The sequence below is a fragment of the Eubalaena glacialis genome, chromosome 2 (assembly GCF_028564815.1).
Source record: "Eubalaena glacialis isolate mEubGla1 chromosome 2, mEubGla1.1.hap2.+ XY, whole genome shotgun sequence".
NCBI lineage: Eukaryota > Metazoa > Chordata > Mammalia > Artiodactyla > Balaenidae > Eubalaena > Eubalaena glacialis.
Genome location: NC_083717.1, coordinates 120,617,342 through 120,637,653, shown reverse-complemented (window position 1 = coordinate 120,637,653; position 20,312 = coordinate 120,617,342). Strand labels below are relative to the sequence as shown.

The following is a 20,312-nucleotide window of genomic DNA, read 5'->3' as shown; positions in this document are numbered from 1 at the left end:
GAAACAGAGCCCCAGGAAGAGGTGATGACAAAAGAGAAGGCCTCTCAAGCCTCACAAGAGGAAGTGGACCCAAGAGAGGTCAGAGAACGGCCATGCAGAAGGAAAAAGAGCAAACTGAGCTGCTGCGAGCGCCTGAGCCCTGCGGCACAGGAAACGGGCAGAGCCCTCAGGACCCGAGTGGGGCAGAGCGCCAGCCCGAGGCTCTGGCAGTGCAGGCCAGGCGCTGGAGCCGCTGGAGGAGTGCAGCTGTCAGTTCCTGGGGCTGCCAGGGTCTGGGGCACAGGGCCCAAGCCCTGACCAGGTGCCTCAGCTGAGCCTGGGCAGTCAGGGATGGTGTCAGGCTGCTAGAGCTAGCCGGGGCTGGAAACTCGCGAGGGCTTGGGCTGTTACACAGACCCTGTGCAAAAGCCTAGCGAAAAGAGCCTGCTCTGCACCATGAGACAAGCCCTAGTGTATGGCTTGGTCCCAGACTTATCACTACTTCCTAAACCCCTCAAACAGGACCGCCTGGCTTGCACCCAGGAGAGTGGCTCGGAGAGGTGGGGCTACAAAAAGAACTGAGTGGCCCCTGGGGTAGGTGGAGACCAGCACTGTAGGGGGGGACTGCGAGGGAGGGAGGCGTGTCCAGGGAGGAGCTCAGATCAGGCTGGGGGTCAGCACTGGAGGAGGGTTTTCTCTGTTCCTTCTGACTGGGCACTCATTCTACACAGGACTTTTTGGAAGTCGGAAGGAGGAGGATACTCAGAGTGAGGTGTTGCCCTCAAGGAGGATTCTGGAATCCCCTGGACTCAACAGGGAGGGGGAGGCATTCCCAGAAGAATCAGCTCCTGGGCATCTCAGAACCCTGGCTTGGAGCCTGACCAGAGTACCCCCAACTGCTTAAATAGGCCAGGGGCCCCATTTCTTTAAAGCCTGCATCCCTCCCTCTGCGGTGTGCCCTGCCCCTCCCTGAGTCACCCCAGGGAGAGTGGGGGGAAAAAAGGGAAGAGAAAAGAGGCATTGACTACAGAGGAAGGAAAAGGAAACAGCAGAGGAGGGAGGAGAGAAGCCACACAGGAGTGGGTGACAGCGGAGATCGGAGAGGGCAGATCTAGGGCAGATCTAGGGCAGGGGGAGACAGCAAGCCGAGCATCCCAAAGGGTGCCCCAAGAGCAAGGCGGCCAGGGGCGGGGAGCCGAGGGGGCGGGCCGGCCATGTCCCACGGGACCTACTACGAGTGCGAGCCCCGGGCTGGCCAGCAGCCACTCGAGTTCTCAGGGGCCCGAGTGGGGCCTGGGGAGCTGGGGGACATGTGTGAGCATGAGGCCTCCATCGATCTGTCTGCCTACATCGAGTCTGGGGAGGAACATCTCCTCTCTGACCTCTTTGCTGTGAAGCCGGCGCCTGAGGCCCGAGGCCTTAAGGGCCCTGGAACCCCTGCCTTCCCCCACTACCTGCCGCCTGACCCGCGGCCCTTCGCCTACCCTCCACATACCTTCGGCCCCGACAGGAAGGCCTTGGGGCCTGGCATCTACAGCACCCCAGGGAGCTACGACCCCAGGGCTGTGGCTGTGAAGGAGGAGCCTCGGGGGCCCGAGGGCAGCCGGGGGGCCAGCCGCAGCGGCTACAACCCTCTGCAGTACCAAGTGGCACACTGTGGGCAGACGGCCATGCACCTGCCCCCGGCCCTGGCAGCACCCAGCCAGCCCTTGCGCGTCCTCAAGGTAAGAGTGGCTCAATTCTCCTCCCCGCCACCCAGGGGCTGGAGGGAGGCCCGTGCGGATGGGGTCTGTGTGTGGTGTTGCTCGGTGAAATCGACCCACCACAAGCCCTCTGTGTTCGCCCCCCAGTCATAACCCCTCTTGGCTTCTCTGTGAATTCACTCCCCCGCTGATCCCCACTGTGTGACCGGAACCAATGTGTCTCGCAGTGCCTGTGACCAGGTGACCTGCCCTGACCTCAGCACGCACCCCCCCCCCAGCTTCTCTGCTGCCCACCAGCCCCCTCCTCTCATTTCTGTGTCACCTCCTGCTTCTAGAAAAGGAAATGCCTGCTGATGATAGAACTGGAGACTCAAGACAGATGGAAGGAAAGTGTCCTCAGAGAGTGTGGGGACGTGAAAGGGAGTTTGGGTCAGAGCAGAGGACACTGTACGTCTGGTAGAGCAGTGGCTGTTCTGTTGGGGGCCAGGAGCTGGCTCTGAATGCCACATCCCTCCGACGCTCCACGTGTGCTCTGACCACTGGGATTCCTGCCCCACCTTTGCTCTACTTCCCCACAGCCCTCACTCTTGTCCCTCTGTACCTTCCCCTCCAGGCCCCTTTGGCCGCTGCCGCGCCCCCCTGCAGCCCCCTCCTCAAGGCGCCCTCACCGGCCGGCACCTCGCACAAGGGCAAGAAGGCCGTGAACAAAGACAGCCTGGAGTACCGGCTGCGGCGGGAACGGAACAACATCGCGGTGCGCAAGAGCCGGGACAAGGCCAAGAGGCGCATTCTGGAGACGCAGCAGAAGGTGCTAGAGTACATGGCCGAGAATGAGCGTCTGCGCAGCCGCGTGGAGCAGCTGACCCAGGAGCTGGACACCCTTCGCAACCTCTTCCGCCAGATCCCTGAGGCCGCCAACCTCATCAAGGGTGTAGGGGGCTGCAGCTGAGCCCGCCAACCTCGTCAAGGGTGTAGGGGGCTGCAGCTGAGCCCGCCTGGCAGACTGCGGGCACCAGCCCCCGGGGCTCAGCCTGACCCTGGGGACCCTCACCCTAGAGGCCCCACAGGCCGAGTCAGAGACAAAGACCATGGACAAATGGCAGCGGGGGGCAAGACAAGGAGGAGGGCGGGCCCCAGCCTGATGATTCTGTGGCTGAATAAAACTGCACTATGGCACGGTGCTAGGGCTGTACACTGGGCCCGTGTGTGTGTGTGTGTGTGTGTGTGTGTGTGTATGTGTGAGAGAGAGAGAGAGAGAGAGAGATGGGGGACTCCAAAGGTAGGGAATGCACGAGGCTAGGCCTGCATACCTCTTGATTCCAGGCCACATTCGGGAAATTCAGCAGACAAGCTGCCCACAGCTCTCCCACAGTGCACCGCACAGCCAGGCCCTGTATCTCTCCCCCTGCTCTTCTCTCGACCCGGCCCACTCTATCCCCACCCCAGAGGACCTGGAGCAGCCTCTGGACACTCCCCTAGCAGAGCTCTGTGGCTCGCAGGGAGATCTCAGCACCTCCAGTCCCTCCTGCCTGGGCCTGCTGACCCCAGCCCTGCTCTATCTCACCTTGAGGTATAGGTCTGGGAGTTCCTGCCCCAGGAGATGAAGGGAAAATTCCAGATGGCTCTGATGTATTTATGGTGCCTTAGCTCTTGATCCGGGACTCAATCCCGTCTCCCCAGTTCCCAAACTTCAGTCTGCCAGACTGACAGACCCCCATGCCTCCAACCCACCCGCTCCCACCTTTGTCCCTCGTTCCCTAGGGCTTCGGTTCCCTAAAGAATGTGAGTGCTTGGGGGACGAGTTAGTTGGGAAAGGCCTTGAGACCTGTTCGCGTACGAGAAAATTGGTAATGAGGAGGACGACCACACACCTGTGCAGTGAAACCCCATGTGGAAAACAGTTTTTTTCATAGAACTCTAGCCTGAGAGCCATAAGAGGGCAGTGCTTGACAGCCTCAGTTTTGAATTTCCCTCTGCTACTTTCTAGCTGTGTGACCTCGTGCCAGTTACTTCTTCTCTCTGTGCCTCAGTTTCCTCATCTGCAAAATGGGAGGAGTAGTAATGCTGTACGTTCAAAGATAAACAAGGCCTGGCATATGGTGAGCACAAATACTTGTTATCATTCCCTTTTGCTCGAACTGAAAGGACCTCAGAGATCTCATCTAAACTTCTCATTTTGCAGGTGAGGAAACTGACGTCTCAGACAGGGAAGGGACACTTACCCAGAGTCTTGCAATGGGTTAGAGGCAGAACCAAAATTAACTCTGTAAAATCACAGATCTCAAGAGGGGCTGGAAGAGACCTCAAGAGATCATCTGGTAGGCTTTGCCCTCAGACAACAAGATAGTGTGGGCCACATTTGATAGATAAAGCAGTTGAGAGCCGAGGGAATAAGAGACATTCTCTGGAAGCTCACGCAGGTGAGCTTTGCTGTCTCCACACACGCACCTGTCTCTACTTCGCCCTCACACCCTCCCCTCGGAGGCATATGGAACAGTGCGGGGCCAGAGTCAGGGATATGAGACACAAGATGGGCTGGTTAGAGTCTCTCCTAGGCCACCAATGACTTATAGGCCACTGGTGAGAAAGCAGTGTTAGACACCAGGGAATAACCTTCTGAGAGGGAGAGAGACTGGGTCTGGATCCTCCCGGTCCGCTCTCTCTCCTCTCTCTCTCCCCGCACCTCCACATCCCCAGTGTCAGAGCCTTCCCACATTGAGGACATCCGGGTGCACCACGCCTGCCTCACCCAGGACTCAGTCTCTTTCCTGCCTTTGCCTCTGTGTCTCTCAGGCACCATCTCCCCTATATCTGTGTTCTAGATACCCCTGCCCCAGGTCTGGTTTGGGCAGACAGATCTGAACCTCGCTAGATGGTTTATTCTACCTGAGTTGGGAAGAAAGAGGCACCTGTCTCTGTGGATGCCTGGGAGAATCCCACACCTTCCTTTCAGCCCAGGGGAATGGGTTGCATAAAGGGGGTTTGTACAGAGCACGGTAAGTGACTCAACCTCCGGATTTCCTCCTCGCAGCTCAAGACCACTGCCCCTGGACTTATTTTCAAGGTTCTGGGTGATGGGACCTGGGTTGCTTCAGCATCAGCCCCAAGCTTCTTTCCCACAGTTCTGAATCGTGTCTCCTCCCAGCCCACAGCACCCGGGGGCTCCTCAGGGCGGGTGTCTGGCACCAGGTCTGGAGAAGAGCCACAGCCCCAGCTGAAAGAAGAGAACACCTGGTCCCTGCCTGACGCCGAGTGGCAGGCACACCTCGATCCTCTGTGGCAGATGATATCCCGGGGAAATGACAGGTAGCCGGAAGTCACACTTTTAACCCTGAGGTTTTAACCTGACCTCAACTGGTTTGGGCCAAGGTAACTTATTCAACAAGTATTTGTTGAGCATCTTTCCTGTGTCAAGCCCTTGCAAGGTTCTGAGAACACTGTGGTGACCAAACCCAACTCTTGGCTGAAGGACCCCTCCACCTGTTGTGTTCAGGCAGGGCAGGAGATTGTGGGTGGCAGGAGAGGGAAGTCAGGTGCTTAGCCCCCAACTCCTAGGGACAGGACAGGTAGTCTCTGCAGCTGCCCTCACAGCCTGGGGGTGGTGATGGCTCTCTGCTACTGCTGCAGCTTACCACTTCTGCAGCTGTCCCTTAAGCCTGACCATTCACACCTCTATACATTCATGAATTAACCCCTCTGAACATGCCCCTTGGGGAAACCTACTAAACCAGCAGAAAGGGAGGTGGTTTTTTGTTTGTTTGTTTGCTTTGTTTTGTTTTATTTGTTTATTTTTGGCTGCATTAGGTCTTCATTGCTGCACGCGGGCTTTCTCTAGTTGCAACGAGTGGGGGTTATTCTTTGTTGCAGTGCCCGGGCTTCTCATTGCGGTGGCTTCTCTTGTTGTGGAGCACGGGCTCTAGGCACGCGGGCTTCAGTAGTTGTGGCATGCGGGCTTCAGTAGTTGTGGCTCACGGGCTCTAGAGTGCAGGCTCAGTAGCTGTGGCGCACGGGCTTAGTTGCTCCGTGGCATGTGGGATCTTCCCGGACCAGGGCTCAAACCCATGTCCCCTGCATTGGTAGGCGGATTCTTAACCACTGTGCCACCAGGAAAGCCCAGGGAGGTTGTTTTAGCTGGGGTGGTCAAGGAAGGCTTCTCGGAGGAGGTGACATTGAAGTGGAAACCTTAAAAATGTCCAGGAGGAGGCAGATGTGCCAAACTGGGGGAAAGGAGAGCAGAGGGGAAAGCAAATGCCAAGGCCCCGAGGTGTCCCGGTCCAAAAAAAGAAAGGAAACCGGGTGAGGCTGGAGAAATGAAAAGCAGGAGGAAGGGTACGCAAGAACACCGCCTCCCTCCCTCCAGGACCGTCTTCATTCCCTCTGCCGGGAGGAGGACCGTCCCTAAGGAGCAGGCTGCCCATGCCCCGCCAGGTGGAGATGCTGCAGGGTCCACGGGGTCCGCGGGGTCCGGAGGCTGCAGAAAGAAGGCACCCCCAGGAAGGGCGGGTAGCCTCACCCCTGCCTGGGGAAGGTTCGAGGCCCAGGGCGGGGTCACGAGAACTTTGGAAAACCAGCAAATCAAGGCCCAAACAGCACACACCTGCGTTCCCTTGGCTTTCCCATCCACAGCTCGGGCCCACTTTTCCTTCATGGGCAAAACTGGGGACCAGCATGAGAGTCCTGAGCTGACAGACAGGATCTCAGGCCCCAGGGAAGCAGAGGAGGAGAAGGTAGGATGTTGGAGATACCGCCAAGAGGGAGGAAGCTGCCCAAGGTGAGCCCGCCAAGGTCAGTCCGCGGTGGCAGCTCGGACTTGTGAAAGCCGCTCCCCCTGCTCGGTGCACACCTCCCCACCCCACCCCCACGGATTGCCACATGCCTGGGCCCCCAGGGCCCCCATCCCAGTGTTGCAAGATCCCGGTTGGGGCTGTGAGGGTGGAAAGGGGCCTCTTCACCTCCACTCCCTACCCTGCCCCAAGCCATGAGGGGACTCTGGGATGGAGAGGGCTGTACAGGAGATGCTGAGGCAACAATAGCCAAGGCTGGCCGAGGGCCTGTGCACCTCCTCCAGGCCAGTCACTTCCCATCACCCCCAGCAGGCAGACCTTTCCTCTCAGGACTCAGCGGGGCTGCACCCCAGTGGGAAGGGTCGGACCCGGACAGGACTCCAGGCTGCCTCTGTCAGCTGCTGCTATAAGCAGACCTGGCTTGGCCCCAGAAAAACATCAATGAGTAGCTCATTGAGAAGGCCCATCAGAAGTTCCCTGAGACTACCCCATGGGGAAATGATGGGTATTTTCAGAGGAAAATGGCTGCACCTGGCCATCAATTCTGACTTCAGGGAGCAGCAGAAGAGTCCTAGGACTTGGGAGAAGGAAGGCTTCCGACTAGGGAGACACCCCCCCTACGGCGCTGCAAGCTCCCCTTCTCTTTTAGAAACATGGATCTGAGCTAGGTAGAGGCAAGCCATACATAGCAGGGATCCCCCCACCCCACAAGCCAAGCTTCACCCCAAAGCCCCAAACTGTCCAAAACCCTCTTGCTCCCCACACCTTGCACTGTCACCCCTGGCCAGACCATCCAACCCTGCTGCAATCGGGACGGTTTGCAAAACGCCTGTAGCTCCCGCTTTGTCACCATCTGAGGTTAGGACTGCACTCGGGAGATAAGCCCAGGCCCCATCCGCCGTCCCGAGTGAGACTGCTGGCCCTGCTGCAATCGGGACGGTTTGCAAAACCCCTGCTGGCGCCAGCTCTGTCACCATCTGAGGTTAGGGCTGCGCCCCAAGATAAAGTCTAGCCCCACCCACCGGCCCTGCCTTCAAACCTTGCAAGCAGCATGGCCAAGAGACAGAGCTCCAGGGCAGCCCACTCAGGGTCTGGAAGCCTTAACCAGACTCAGGGTGAGGACCCCTTCTTCCTGGTCCTCTCTCACCTCCTCCCCTTCATCCCCAGCCTCACCTTTGCACACTGCCCTCAGCACCATCCTTTCCCCTCACTCTCCATCTACCCTCCTCGATTCCATCTTCCGTCCTCACCCTCCCTCCTCCCTCACCTCCCTCCTGCCTTCTCATCACACTCATTCATTCATTCATTTGCTATAAAAATACTTAATAACCCCTACTCCAGGCACCTTGCTTGTTATAGGAGCTACAGGATAAGCAAGGAGGACAGTCCCTGCCCTTGCGGGGCTTACAAATTCATGAGGGGGACAGACAAACATACCACCACAAATAAATAGATCATTCTAAATTGCAGGCAGTGCTATGGGGCAGAAGTAAAGAGTGACTGTGACAGATACTAATAAGGGAACCTGATTTAAATGTGAGGGTCAGGAAAGGCTCTTTGAGGAAGTAACATGTAAGCAGATATCTCAAAGGTGAGTAGGAGTCAGTCTGGCAGAAAGTGGGGCTTCCCAGCAGAGACAGCAGCTCTGCCTAGGCCGCAAGCAGGTCCTTCCCGGCCATTGACAGAGGTTGGGGTTGAGGGCAGACTAGACTGAGGGGGAGAGGTGAGGTCAGAGAGGGGCTGAGGCCAGATCTCGCTCGAGGGGATGCAGAGCATCAGAGGGAGGAAACACCTTCTAAAGGAAGAAGACATTTCCTCTCTCCTAAGGTGAAAGAGAAGAGATGCAGCAGACGCAGATACAAACAGGTCTGTAACCCGCTGAGGTTGTTCCCGTCTCATGGCTTCTATTTTTACCATGAAAGAAGAGGTGACTGCAAGTGACTGAGCAGGAAGCTCTGAGAAAGGCTTAAAGGTGTAAAATCCCAGCTTCTGAGAGTGGAAGTGGGAGCTGAGATTTCTGGCTTGGAAGCAGCCAGTCGAAGTCTAAGATGACAATTTTGGGCGACAACAGTCTGTCCTCTGGAGGGACTTCCTTCAGTGGTGCTTAGCTGCTCGGGAGCAAGTATGGACAAGACAGATGTTGGGTTCATCTGGGCGTGGGGCTCACCCAGGGAGGCAGGATGGACGGGACAGACAGGGAAGGGGAGGGATTTCATGGTGAACCTGGAACTTAGGGCGGATAAGGAGAGGTGAAGAGACAGGAAGGGCCAGTGGTTCTTCAATGAGCTTGTAGAACAGCGGCAGTGAGCCAGCTTGAGCAAACAAACCATAAGGAAAGGAGATCATATCAGAGAGTGGGATGTTTGATTCAGTTATTTCATAGTTACTGCAGTTTCTGGTGATGATAAGGCCTGGGTCTGACCCTGGGGGTGGCTTGCTAAGGTGGATGAGAAGCATGTAAGAGATGAGAGAGTGAAGGAACTGAGAGGTGGCCACGCTGGATGGAGCATCCATATGGATGATGACATCACTTGGATGACTGCCTTGCTCAGCCCCATCCTCTCTCCACAACCGCCGTCCCACATCCCACATCCTCTCATTCACTCCACCCCCCATTAACATCCTCTTCCCTAATCCCTAGTTTCCTACCTCCACATCCTCTTTCTCATCTCCATCCTCATCCTCTCAAACCCCAGCGTCTCTTAACACCTTCATCCTCTCCTTACCCCATTCTCACTCCTCATCCTCATCTTTCTCATCCTGTTCCTTTCAGCACTTAATTTCTCCTCCACACTGGGCACGTGAAAAGCACTATTGCATGGTGGGTTAAAGCCTGTGCCCAGGAGCCTATCGACGTGGGTTCAAATCCCACGTATACTGCCTGCCCACGTTGCCTCGCTTGTAAAAATAGGGTAATAATAACACCTACCTCATAAGGTTGTCGAAAGAATTACCTGAATCTAAAGTGCTTGGAACAATGTCTGGGCTCGATACCATGACTGTTATCCTCCCCCTCTCCTTGCCTCATTGCACTCTTCTCCATCTTCTCACCTCCGTTATCCCTCTGTACCTACTTCATATTTCTTCTGAGAGGCAGAGATGAATCAGACTCAGCCCCTGCCCATGGTCTGGTAGGGAAACAAGCACAAAAATAAATGTCAGGGGCTTCCCTGGTGGCGCAGTGGTTAAGAATCCACCTCCCAATGCAGGGGACACGGGATCGAGCCCTGGTCCAGGAAGATCCCACATGCCGCGGAGCAACTAAGCCCATGCGCCACAACTACTGAGCCTGTGCTCTAGAGCCTGTGAGCCACAACTACTGAGCCCACGTGCTGCAACTACTGAAGCCCGCGTGCCTAGAGCCTGTGCTCCGCAACAAGAGAAGCCACAGCAATGAGAAGCCCACGCACCGCAAGGAAGAGTAGCCCCCGCTCGCCGCAACTAGAGAAAGCCCGCTCGCAGCAACGAAGACCCAACACAACCAAAAATTAAATAAATAAATAAATAAATTTTTTTAAAAAAATGTCGGGAGAGTGTAACAAGTGCTACTTCAAAGATGTGAAAGAAATGCTCTCGGAGAACAGAGGATATGCAAACTCTGCCTGAGGGGAGTAAAGAAAAGTCTCAACAGGCAGATAAACCTCTCAGCTGGATCTCGAAAGATGAGGAAGGATTTGCCTGGCAAAGGCAGGAAAGAGGTATTCCAGCCAAAGGAACACGAGATGTTTCTTGTGCTGCTTCTACTAGAAGGTCTGAAGTTCTGCAAGCTGGTGTGAGGTTAGGATGAACCCCTACCCCGGCAGGGGCACGCCCTATCCCAGTAAGGCCACAAGGGGGCAGCGAAGCATTAAGAGAGGTGAAGGATGGGGCCCAGAAAACCTCAAGAGAGCCTCACAGACCTCCAATCCCTTGGGCAAGCCCTGACAGGGAGGGTTTTCCCCAGACTGGGCCGGCCCAGCCAGGAAAAAATAAAAAGGCTCTGACACTTGGAGAAAAAGACTGGGTTTGTCTTAGAAAAAGAATAAAAGTCCTCTTAGTATGTCCTCTAACACATGTTGGTAAGAGCAGAATAATTCCTCACTGAGTTGAAAGTGTCTGTGGAATACATCCTCTTGACTTAGTATTTACCATGGTCTAGACACTGTTCTTGGCACTTTACAAATCTTCACTTTCTCATAACAACCCTATCAGGTTAAGTACGGTCACCCCCCTTTTGCAAGTGGGAACACTGAGGCATTGGGCGTAAGTTACACTGATACAAAGTAGCAGAGTTGGTTTGGCTCCAGAGTTTGGAGGCCTCCCTTGCAAGGGGTAGTTCCAGCCACAGCCCTAGTGTGTAAAAGCATAAGACCCAGCCCTCCCGACGCCCCCCGCCCCCTGGAAGTCAGCAGTCCTCTAAACTCTAGTCCTTGTGCATCACTAACGAGCTCTGTTCCCTTACGTCACTTCACCCCTGACCCGCATCTTCAAAAGCTAAATAATGGGGTTAAGTTCTGTTCCTTCACCCACAAACTGGTGAGTAGGCTCTCTGGGCTGTGCTGAGTGCCGTGGATACAAAGATGGGTGGGAAACAGGCTTGAGGGACTGTGGGATGTGGACGGGGAGCCTCGGAGCTACAGTTACAGCAGAAGATGACAAGCTTTCTGTTAGGAGGCAGAGGAGAGGCCCCTCCCGCCTCTGGCCGGTGTGGAATTTGGGCAGGAGGTGTTAAGAAAGGCTTCCCAGAGTAATTACAGGGAAGGTAGGAATTAGCCAGACAGGCAGGGAAGGAGGGTATCCAGGCAGGAGAAACAGGATGTGAAAGCACAGCATGAGCAGAGAAAACAAAGGGAGTTCTAAGAGCTCGGTCAGAGCATCTCTGAAGATCTTCTATTAATGTCAATTTTCAGAGTTTACTTCTCCTCCTGACGTGCCTATAAGCGGCTTCTGTGAAGCCTCACAGAATGAGCTAACACAGGAGCCTCTCATAGGAGGTGTTAGCCAACCCACACGTGTTTAAATGGTGAGTGCCTAAGTGCCCTACACAGGTGGAAGAGATGCCTAAAAGCCTTGCAGTTTAGAGTTCACCCAGTTCTGACATGGGGGCTAGTGGAGTGCAAAAGGCTTGTTTGTCCACCTCCAATGAGATAGGCAGGCATCTGTGAAGCAAAGACTGCCCCCCCACACACACACCATTATGTTAACACCAGTTTTTTAGTTCTGAGAAGGTTCCAAGGTTGTCCACTCAGAATGGCAGAAGAATTAGGCTGCGATGGAAGAGGGATAGGAGAGTTCCTTCATGGATGAGGCAGGCTTCTCTTTGGAAAGGTCAGTTGAGGCCTCAGGAGTGAATACTGCCCCCCTCCAGCTCTCTACTTCTGGCACCCCAGGGGGGAGAGGTGGGAGACTGCAGCTTTGGCCCTTGTAGTTCACATCGGACCTCTTGGCAGGAACTATAGATTTACTCAACAACACTCAAATATTGACAGAATAACGCAAGCATGGTGGAGGAGATTTGGAGAGAGATGGTCAAGAGAAGAAAGCCAGCAATAAGTAAGGCGGGGAAAAAGGGAGCCGAAGGCTGGATCCAGGGCAGCCTATGGAAAGCCATTTGCAAGACGTTGCTGCTGCCGCTGCTTCCCCTGGGGGGCTGCCACAAGCAGGTGTCTACATGACAAGACACATGTTTGAGCTTTCTCAGGCCCCCTTTCTCCTAACTTCCCCCAAATTTCCGCTCTTCCTCCCTCACCCTCCCTGGCTCCCAGGATCCTCAACCCCTCCGAATCCAAACCTGCCATATCGGAGATCCTGTATCAGAGGGAGCTTGGGGTCCTGAGGGAGGCAGGGTGAGAGAGGGATCCCAAGCCCTGGCGGCAGGGAGAGAGGCTGCTCAGCGGCTCCAGGGTGTCCTAGCAGGTGAGTGGGAGAGCAGAGGGCTCGGGAGGACTGAGGGGCAGAGAGGGCTAGTGCAGCAAGACCACACAGAAAAGAAACTGACGTCTAGGATGTTGAGGTGAAACTGATCTCTCGTCTTGTTAAGCCCCTCCAAGGCAAGGACCCCTGCTTCTGCGTGGAGACCCTGCACAGTACTGCCATGCTGCCTGGGGAGACCCAGACACCCCAAACTACCACAGGTGAGTTCATGTCATTGAGAGTGTATACAATACCTCTTCAGGGATACCCAGAAATGTCTCCAGCTCACCTACAGGTATTCATTCTTGCCAGGTGCAGCCTCTTGAAACCAGGATACCAAGGACAGAGTTGCTTGGGGGCCAAGGTGAGAATGACTTAGCAGATTTGGGGATCTGAAGATCTCTAGCTTGCCTAGATCTCTACAAGACCACCAGCATCAGAATTACTTAATGTGCTTCTTAACAGTGCAGATCCCTGAGCCCCCTCTCCCCCTGACAATTTATTAAATCAGAGACTGGAGGAGGGGAGCAGGGGAGAAGACTCCCTATACTAACCGTCCACTAATCCAGATGCGACATTTCACTCACTGTCACATCCCTGATGCCCATCTCCGTGGTTATGCCTTGTGGCCAGAGCAGGAACCCTCACAGCTGATCCAGCCAGGTGGGTCTGGGGTCCAAAACACTGATTTTCTCCTGTATGTGTGGGTTGCCCACACTTCCAAGTGCCACCAAGAGGTGAGATTCAAATCAAATCCCTTTGCCCGGCTCTGCTTCTCAATCTTAAATGTCATGGGAAAGGGTAGGGAGCATACAAGCAGTTTTTATTAAATTGGACTTCCCTGGTGGCGCAGTGGTTAAGAATCCGCCTGCCAACGCAGGGGACATGGATTCGATCCCTGGTCCGGGAAGATCCCACATGCCGCAGAGCAACTGAGCCCGTGCGCCACAACTACTGAGCCTGCACTCTAGAGCCCGCGAGCCACAACTACGGAGCCCATGCGCCACAACTACTGAAGCCCGTGCGCCCTAGAGCCCTTGCTCTGCAACAAGAGAAGCCACCGCAATGAGAAGCCCGCACGCCGGGACGAAGAGTAGCCCCCGCTCGCCGCAACTAGAGAAAGCCTGCGCAGCAACGAAGACCCAATGCCGCCAAAAATAAATAAAGTTAAATAAATAAAAGATTTAAAAATAGATAAATAAAATCCCACAAGCCGCGTGGCACAGCCCCCCACCAAAAAAATTATGCTTATTTGGGGTAACTTGGGGCATGCTGATGAAGTTTGGTTGGGGGCTGAAAAACCTCCAAGCCATCCCTTGGTACCACCCCTGCCAAGTTTCCTGGGCCTCCATTTTCAGGAAGACTTCTGCGTTACCCCAGTCCCCTCCTTTCCTCCCTCACCTTGTCCTGGCCCATCCGCAGCCCTCTATCATAGCCTACGCTGCCTGCTGCCAGCTGGACTCAGAAGACAGGCCCCTTGCTGGTACGATTGTCTTCTGTGCCCATCTCACCAGCCCCAGCCTCAGCCACAGTGACATGGTCATGGTGACTGCTGCATGATGAATAGGAAGAAGCAAACAGGTTGGGGAGGGAGCACAGGTCACTCAGCTTCCCATGAAGTGGAAGGACCTCCTCAGGGTGGAATAGAAGGTGCCTCAAGCTCTAAGAAGAGCTGATTGGGCAGAGGGGCGAGAGAGTGCAGTCCGTCCTGCTGCGGTCCCCTTCACTCTGCAGTCATTTGTCCTCAGGCCACACTCCACGAACTGCTCCATGCCCTGGGTTTCTCTGGACAGCTCTTCGAGAAGTGGAGGGATTGCCCTTCAGGACCCAGCGGTAAGTGAGAGGAATGAGGGCAATGTCTCCTCACAGCATCAACCAGAGGGAACCACTGCTCTCTCACCAACTCCTTCCTTTCAACTCTTCCTCACCCTTCTGAGGTCTCCCTCTCCTCAGATGCCTTCTTCCCTTTCTATACTCAGCAAGAACTGTTCTACAAGTCAACAAGTGACAAGGCGAGATGAGTGGGGACAGCTGCTTCTCACCACAGCCTGGCCAAACGCTTGGGACTGCTAGGGGTTTCACTGGGCGCTCCCTTGGAAGAAGAGGTGAGGATGAGAACACCTTGGGGTGATGGAAGGAAGAGGGAACGGTCAGGTGGCACCAGCTATCTCCTCCCAAGGGGCCCTTTGTCTTCACACTGGGAGGCCTGACTACTCCAGAACTGTATAATGACTGCTACCTACGATGGCGCCCAGCGCACTCGGCTTGACCCGATCACTCTCGCTGCCTTCAAAGACTCAGGCTGGTACCAGGTCAACCACAGCACTGCAGAGGAGCTGTGTGGGGCTGGGGTGAGAAATAAGGGAGAATTGCAGAGGGCACTCATGACCCGAGTCAGCTTGGGGGCAGTGAGAGAGGTTGGAAGGGATTATCTGCTGCTAAAGTGTAATTGAAGCTGTGAGCATGGCTGGCCCTGACGGGTCTGGGGGCTTCATTTCTTCTGAGGGCTCTTCTCTCAAGCAGGGTCTGGCCTGGAATTTGGCCTGGTGACCACCTGTGGGAATGGCACCTCAGACTTCTTCTGTACTGGCAGGTGCGTGTGCTGAGGGGCTGCACAGCTGTCAGTGATCCTACTGTCACTCTACCATCCCCCACACGCAGCGGACTGGGCTGCCACTACCTGCACCTGGACAAGGGAAGCTGCTCCTCAGACCTCATGCTGGAAGGCTGATGCAGGTATAAGCTCTTGGCCAATGGGGTGGGTAGACTAGAGAATGGGGAATGAAACCGAGTGGGGCTGGAGAGGAGTCTCCTTCTAAGGCATCTGGACAAACACTCTCCTACCTTCTGCCCTGCCCTTCAGAGTGAATGCTGGAGGAAGGAAAATGGATTCCCACCTGGGGCGGAGAATCCCCATGGGGAGATCTACCATCCCCATAGTTGTTGCTTCCTTGCCAACCTCACTTCACAGCTGCTTCCTGGGGACAAGATCAGGCATCCCTCTCAGATCCCACACCTCAAGGAAGCAAACCCCCTGGCCACTGCTACTTACCTCAGTGCACAGAGAGGGGAGTGTACAAGGTGCAGGTGGAGGGATTACCCTGGGTCCCATGCCTTCCAGGAAAGGCTATTCAGGTGGGTATCAGAAGTGGAATAGCTGTAGCACACTGGCAAAAATTTGGAAGTGCTCTTATGGTAGTACCATCCAATGTGTTTTGATGTTCATTAAATTTTTTATTATTGGAGTATGGTTGATTTACAATATTATATTAGTTTCAGGTGTACAGCATAGTGATTCAATATTTTTATAGATTATACTCCATTTAAAGTTATTATAAAATATTGGCTCTATACCTTGTGCTGTACAATATATCCCTGTAGCTTCTTTATTGATGTTCATTTATTTTTTACTGAGTCCATGAATCTGATTTAGAATGTACATTTTCCTTAGAAGGAGGACTTGAGCAGGTGACTGAGGCTATAACTATACCCTGCTACATATTTCCTTGCAGATACCTGGGAACAATGGCCATCTCTTCTGTCCCCGGGGTTGGCTGTGTTAGACAAATGAAGGTACCGATGCTATCAATATTACTTACCCACCTGTAAGTCTTTCAACCTGACCTATTATTTCAGCTGTCTTTAGGATTAGCTGGGCACCCCCAGGCCACTCCCTGGGGAAGGAAGAGGGCGAAGAGCTAACTGAAGCAGTTCTACAATGCTCTGGTGAGCACTGGCGGGTAAATCAATGGTTCAGGCTAAGGATTTATACAGTGGGCCAAGGAGAATGTTCAAGTCCTTTACTTGATAACCCTCCTCTAAAGACCTTCCGTTCATCCCAGTCCCAAGCCTGCACCTGTTTCATGAGATATACTCTTCCAGGGACTATACTTCCATTAAGAGATCCAAACGTGCATTTGGTGCTATTTCCACAGTCTCTTGATTACCACCAGTCTGGTCTTCACTGTGCATATGTGGAAATCCCCTGGCTGCCAAGGGCCTTCAGTTGGTATGCTGCACAGGGCCCTGACCCTGACTCTCCGGAAGAAACCTCTAGAAGTATATTATGGAGGAGCCACCTTTACCATAGAATACAGCAAGTAAGTAAGATAACATTCCAAGGAGTTTTCTTTCAAATTCCTGGCATCCAGATATTTGAAATTATATTAAGCACTCATTCATACATACACTGTCCTATACAGAGTTAATATTTCAGAAAACAAGGATCCCTAACATGGTGCCTATCACCATGGGACACCTCTCTCCCCAGCAATAATAGAGTTCACCTATCTCTAGGACACAGGGCGCTCCTAGTCCCCTTTTCAATGTTTTTTTTTTTTTCTTTTTGGCCGCACCGTGCAACCTGCTAGATCTTAGTTCCCTGACCGTGGATCTAACCTGGGCCCCCTGTAGTGGAAGCACAGAATCCTAACCATTGGACAGCCAGGGAATTCCCTTTCTTTTCTTAAGCACTACCCAGGCAACTTGCCTAAACACTATAGTCTTAACTCTTCCCCTAAGCCATTTCCCTCACTGCCAGGTTACGCCTCCTTCCAACAATTTAAGTTGCTGGCAGTCTTGGATCTTGGTCTTCTTCCTTTCAGGTTCTATATCCCCTTATTGATTTCCCATTCAGCTTACTGTTTGGATGAAGAATGAGTTATAGGTATTAAAATAAAGGTAGGGCACTTCACCTCCTAGGCCTAGGCATTATTCCAGGCCAAATATTACCCCTACATCCCTAGGTTTCTAGTTACCTCAGACCATCCTTCCATGACCCACCTCGGTCTGTCCATGGGACTCTGCCTAATGTCGCTTATCCTGGTGGTTGCACTGGGAACCATGGCCTATCAGAAACGAGCTACTCTTCAGGTGGGACCTTCTGCCCCTTACCATTCACTAGAGCCCCAAGGCGCAACAGGGGGCCCAGTTGGAGGAATGAGGGAGGTGTGATGTTACCCAGAGCATGACACAGGTTAGGGCAGAGATGATTTCTTAGGAGAAACTGGATGGAAAGTCGATCTATTGTCTATACTTAAGTTCTACTTTTCTCAGAATGCCTCCTTCTCTGTATATCAACATTACACTAGCCTTGCAATGAAAAAAAGGTAGAGACTTATGGTTCTGAAAATTTGTTCTTTATTTTGATACAAAAAATAAACCCTTCAACCTGTAAAGAATGTCACTTGTTTTCATATTATTGTAAAGCAAACTTATAGAATAGGAACATCTCATACCAGCTCCAAGGATGTCACATATACTTTAGAAAAAAGTCATTGCTACTTGGATTCAAACAAACATCAGTGTGGAGGAAGGAGCAGCTAATTATCTCCATCTCCTGATTTTTCCATAATTTTACTAAATCATCACTAGGAAGGCTAGTAGTTGGGATATCACATAATTATGCCAGAATTTGGTAACAGTGGTGAAAGCAGCCATCTGAATCCAGCTAAATTATAAAAACATGACCTTTTATTGTCCTTCTCTCTTGTTTCTGGAGTACAAGGGCTCTACTTTATACCCCTATGGGCCAGCAGTAGGCTTGAGTTATAATGTGTAGATTCCTTTCGGTTATAGTTGTAAAAGAAGTCTTTAAATTCTTGAGGATTTGACATCTCTTGGAAAGAAGTAAGCTAGGAGACAGACTGCTGATCTGGATTTGCTTAGATGGAAAACATTCACACTAGAAGTCCAGTTGATCGGCTGTTGAAATCACCAGGCCTGTACTGGTCAGCGAGTTCAGTCAGCTGATCGGGACACCATCCCCAGGCCTTTAAGTGATACATTTGAAGTTCTCATGGTAAAGTTGTGGCCTCGGCTCCATCAGCTCTGGTTATCTTCTTTGATTTTAAGGCCTATCAGTCTTTACCAGCGGTAGCAGCCACTGCTTGGTAAAACTTTGCCACGAAGTCTGGCTCACTGACCTCCAGCTGCCTGACAAATTCATTGCGCTCCTGCTCAGCCCAACCTCGAAACCACTGATCCCAAAGACGTAGCTGGCACTCAAAGATACAAGGTGGTCGGTTTGCTCCAGACACGCTAAGCTGCTCCAGACTTTCCAGCAGTGGCTGCAATTTTCCCGGTACTGCCTTAGCTACCAGGTCCTGTAGGAAACGTTCACGCTGAGGACCTGACCAGCTGGCAAACCAGTGAAGAATACACTTCATCTCCTGGGAAGTGATGTAAGACATTGGGGGAGGGGAAGAGTTAGAAATATTGTCTGGTACCGAGGGTAAGGGAGAAGGGAAGGATAGCGGCATTGAAGAGGAAGATGATCCCAGTGGCATCCTGAAACATAAGAGCACTGTTATATACTCTCTGGATAGAGCAACCAAACTACAGCTTCCCAACAACACAGAATCTTATCACACTCAATCAACGTCTACAAAGAAAATTACTTTTCACCAATTTGGTTTACAGAAAAACAGGGTCCTTTATTTAGGTTATTATCCAACTTAGACAAGGTACTCAAGATAACCTCATTTCATTATTTGCCCACCTTCCTCTCTCGTTTTCAAACCCATTACCCTTCCCAACCAATGCCTCCCTCCATCATTCTTATAAACAATCCAAAAATAACCAAAGCATTCCTTGTTCATTCTTTGCCGCCTAATTCTATGTTCCAGATTCAGTAAAGAAAAAAAACCAACGATTAATATTGGTCCAACACATCTTCCCTAAAATGAAAAAAAGGTACACATTTTTTAATTTACCAAGCAGCTGGTCAGGGCCTAAATGCTAATCATTCCAGAGCTATCAACAGAAGGAAAAAAAAGAAAGGGAAAACATCATATATGACGAAAGAGCCTTCTCCGCAACGTGCGTGTAGCCTCTGAAATATGCCAAGAACTTCATAACTCCATTATTTTCTTATATTTCCTGTAAAGCACCAGGAAAAATTAAAGAGCAGAGTTAGTGAAGAGGCCTTGTCCAAACTAAGATAACAAAGTAAGAAAAACAGAAGAAGTCAAGTGTTTATTCAGTACTGAAAAAACAGTCTAGTTGGTTTGTTGGCTTAGGGATCTAACAACTGTTATACTGTTGTAGCTGTGTGACAATTCATGTCTGAACAATTTTCCTTCATGTTTAATATAATACCTATTGATGACTTGCCATTGATTCGCATCACTAATGCAACTGGAAGGTCAGCCAACTTGAATAGTTTTCAAATCCCACAGTTTGAATCTCTAACAAGGAAAACAAACTACTTGTTTACGACCTATTTTACTGTTTGTGTTTCTTCTGCTCTATGTTGGAGTATCTGTAGTGACAAAGAAAGGAACCCCGAAGCAATTAACATCAGTTCAGTACCAAAACGGTCCAGCCGAGGTTGCCTTTTCACAGTGGCCCTACAAGAAGCAATTCCGCCTAAAGGAATTTTATTCTCTCACTCGGGGAAAGGGCTAACTTATCCCGAGTCTTGCGACATGGCTTCCACGGCAAGCTCAAGTTCAATTATCACGAATTAGTTCACAGGCTGGGTCGAAAGACACGGTGCTGCCACTTGCCACTTTGGAGGCTACGGAGCCTGGCATTCCGTGGTCCCAAAGAGCAACGTAGCCTTAGATGGGAGTGGCGGGGATTCGGAGGATGGGAGGCGGCAGCTGTTTCCGTAGGGCAGCGGGAGGCTTGCCCTACTAAGGGTAGCCCGTAAACACCGAGTCTGACCCGGCCCAGGGAGGTACTTCTACCCCGCTTACCTCCCCTTTCCTCTCACAGGGCACCCGGAGACCGTCACAAGAGTGTTTAGACTCCAACTATCGCCGCCGCTTCCAGGTTTCCTGAAAACCCTAAGGAGGGCCAGCCGGGAAGCCCACGCACTTCCGGTCCCGGACCAGCCCCAAACACCCAAGCGCCACAGCGTCTCAGCCTTAGGTCCGGAGATAGCCGAATAATTCCGATTATGGTTATGCCAGAGTCGAGAGCTTCCGAACAGATTCGATTCAAAGCCTCG

At 52.5% G+C, this 20,312-nt stretch overlaps 3 protein-coding genes across 3 annotated transcripts; 2 read left to right on the top strand and 1 right to left on the bottom strand.

The window, feature by feature from the left end:
- The first annotated feature begins 1,193 nt into the window (after positions 1–1,193).
- On the top strand, positions 1,194–2,631 carry CEBPE (CCAAT enhancer binding protein epsilon). Its single transcript, XM_061182373.1, has 2 exons — positions 1,194–1,703; positions 2,296–2,631. The coding sequence occupies exons 1-2, from the start codon at positions 1,194–1,196 to the stop codon at positions 2,629–2,631; spliced, it is 846 nt and encodes a 281-aa protein (XP_061038356.1).
- A 314-nt stretch (positions 2,632–2,945) lies between these two features.
- CIROP (ciliated left-right organizer metallopeptidase) lies at positions 2,946–17,311 on the top strand. The gene is given in 21 exon segments (XM_061181466.1): positions 2,946–2,961; positions 3,129–3,252; positions 4,872–4,988; positions 6,043–6,185; positions 6,309–6,453; positions 12,109–12,128; positions 12,131–12,361; positions 12,486–12,579; positions 12,671–12,722; positions 12,928–13,095; positions 13,781–13,903; positions 14,107–14,195; positions 14,338–14,402; positions 14,405–14,698; positions 14,864–14,951; positions 15,020–15,116; positions 15,222–15,387; positions 15,390–15,493; positions 15,871–16,105; positions 16,278–16,458; positions 17,104–17,311. Coding segments are annotated over 21 exon segments (2,760 nt in total).
- A 237-nt stretch (positions 17,312–17,548) lies between these two features.
- Positions 17,549–20,202, bottom strand: C2H14orf119 (chromosome 2 C14orf119 homolog). The gene is made up of 2 exons (XM_061182372.1): positions 20,059–20,202; positions 17,549–18,646 (listed from the first exon to the last, which is right to left on the bottom strand). Exon 2 carries the CDS (start codon positions 18,643–18,645, stop codon positions 18,217–18,219), a length of 429 nt encoding a protein of 142 aa, XP_061038355.1. The 5' UTR covers position 18,646; positions 20,059–20,202; the 3' UTR covers positions 17,549–18,216.
- Positions 20,203–20,312: the final 110 nt, after the last annotated feature.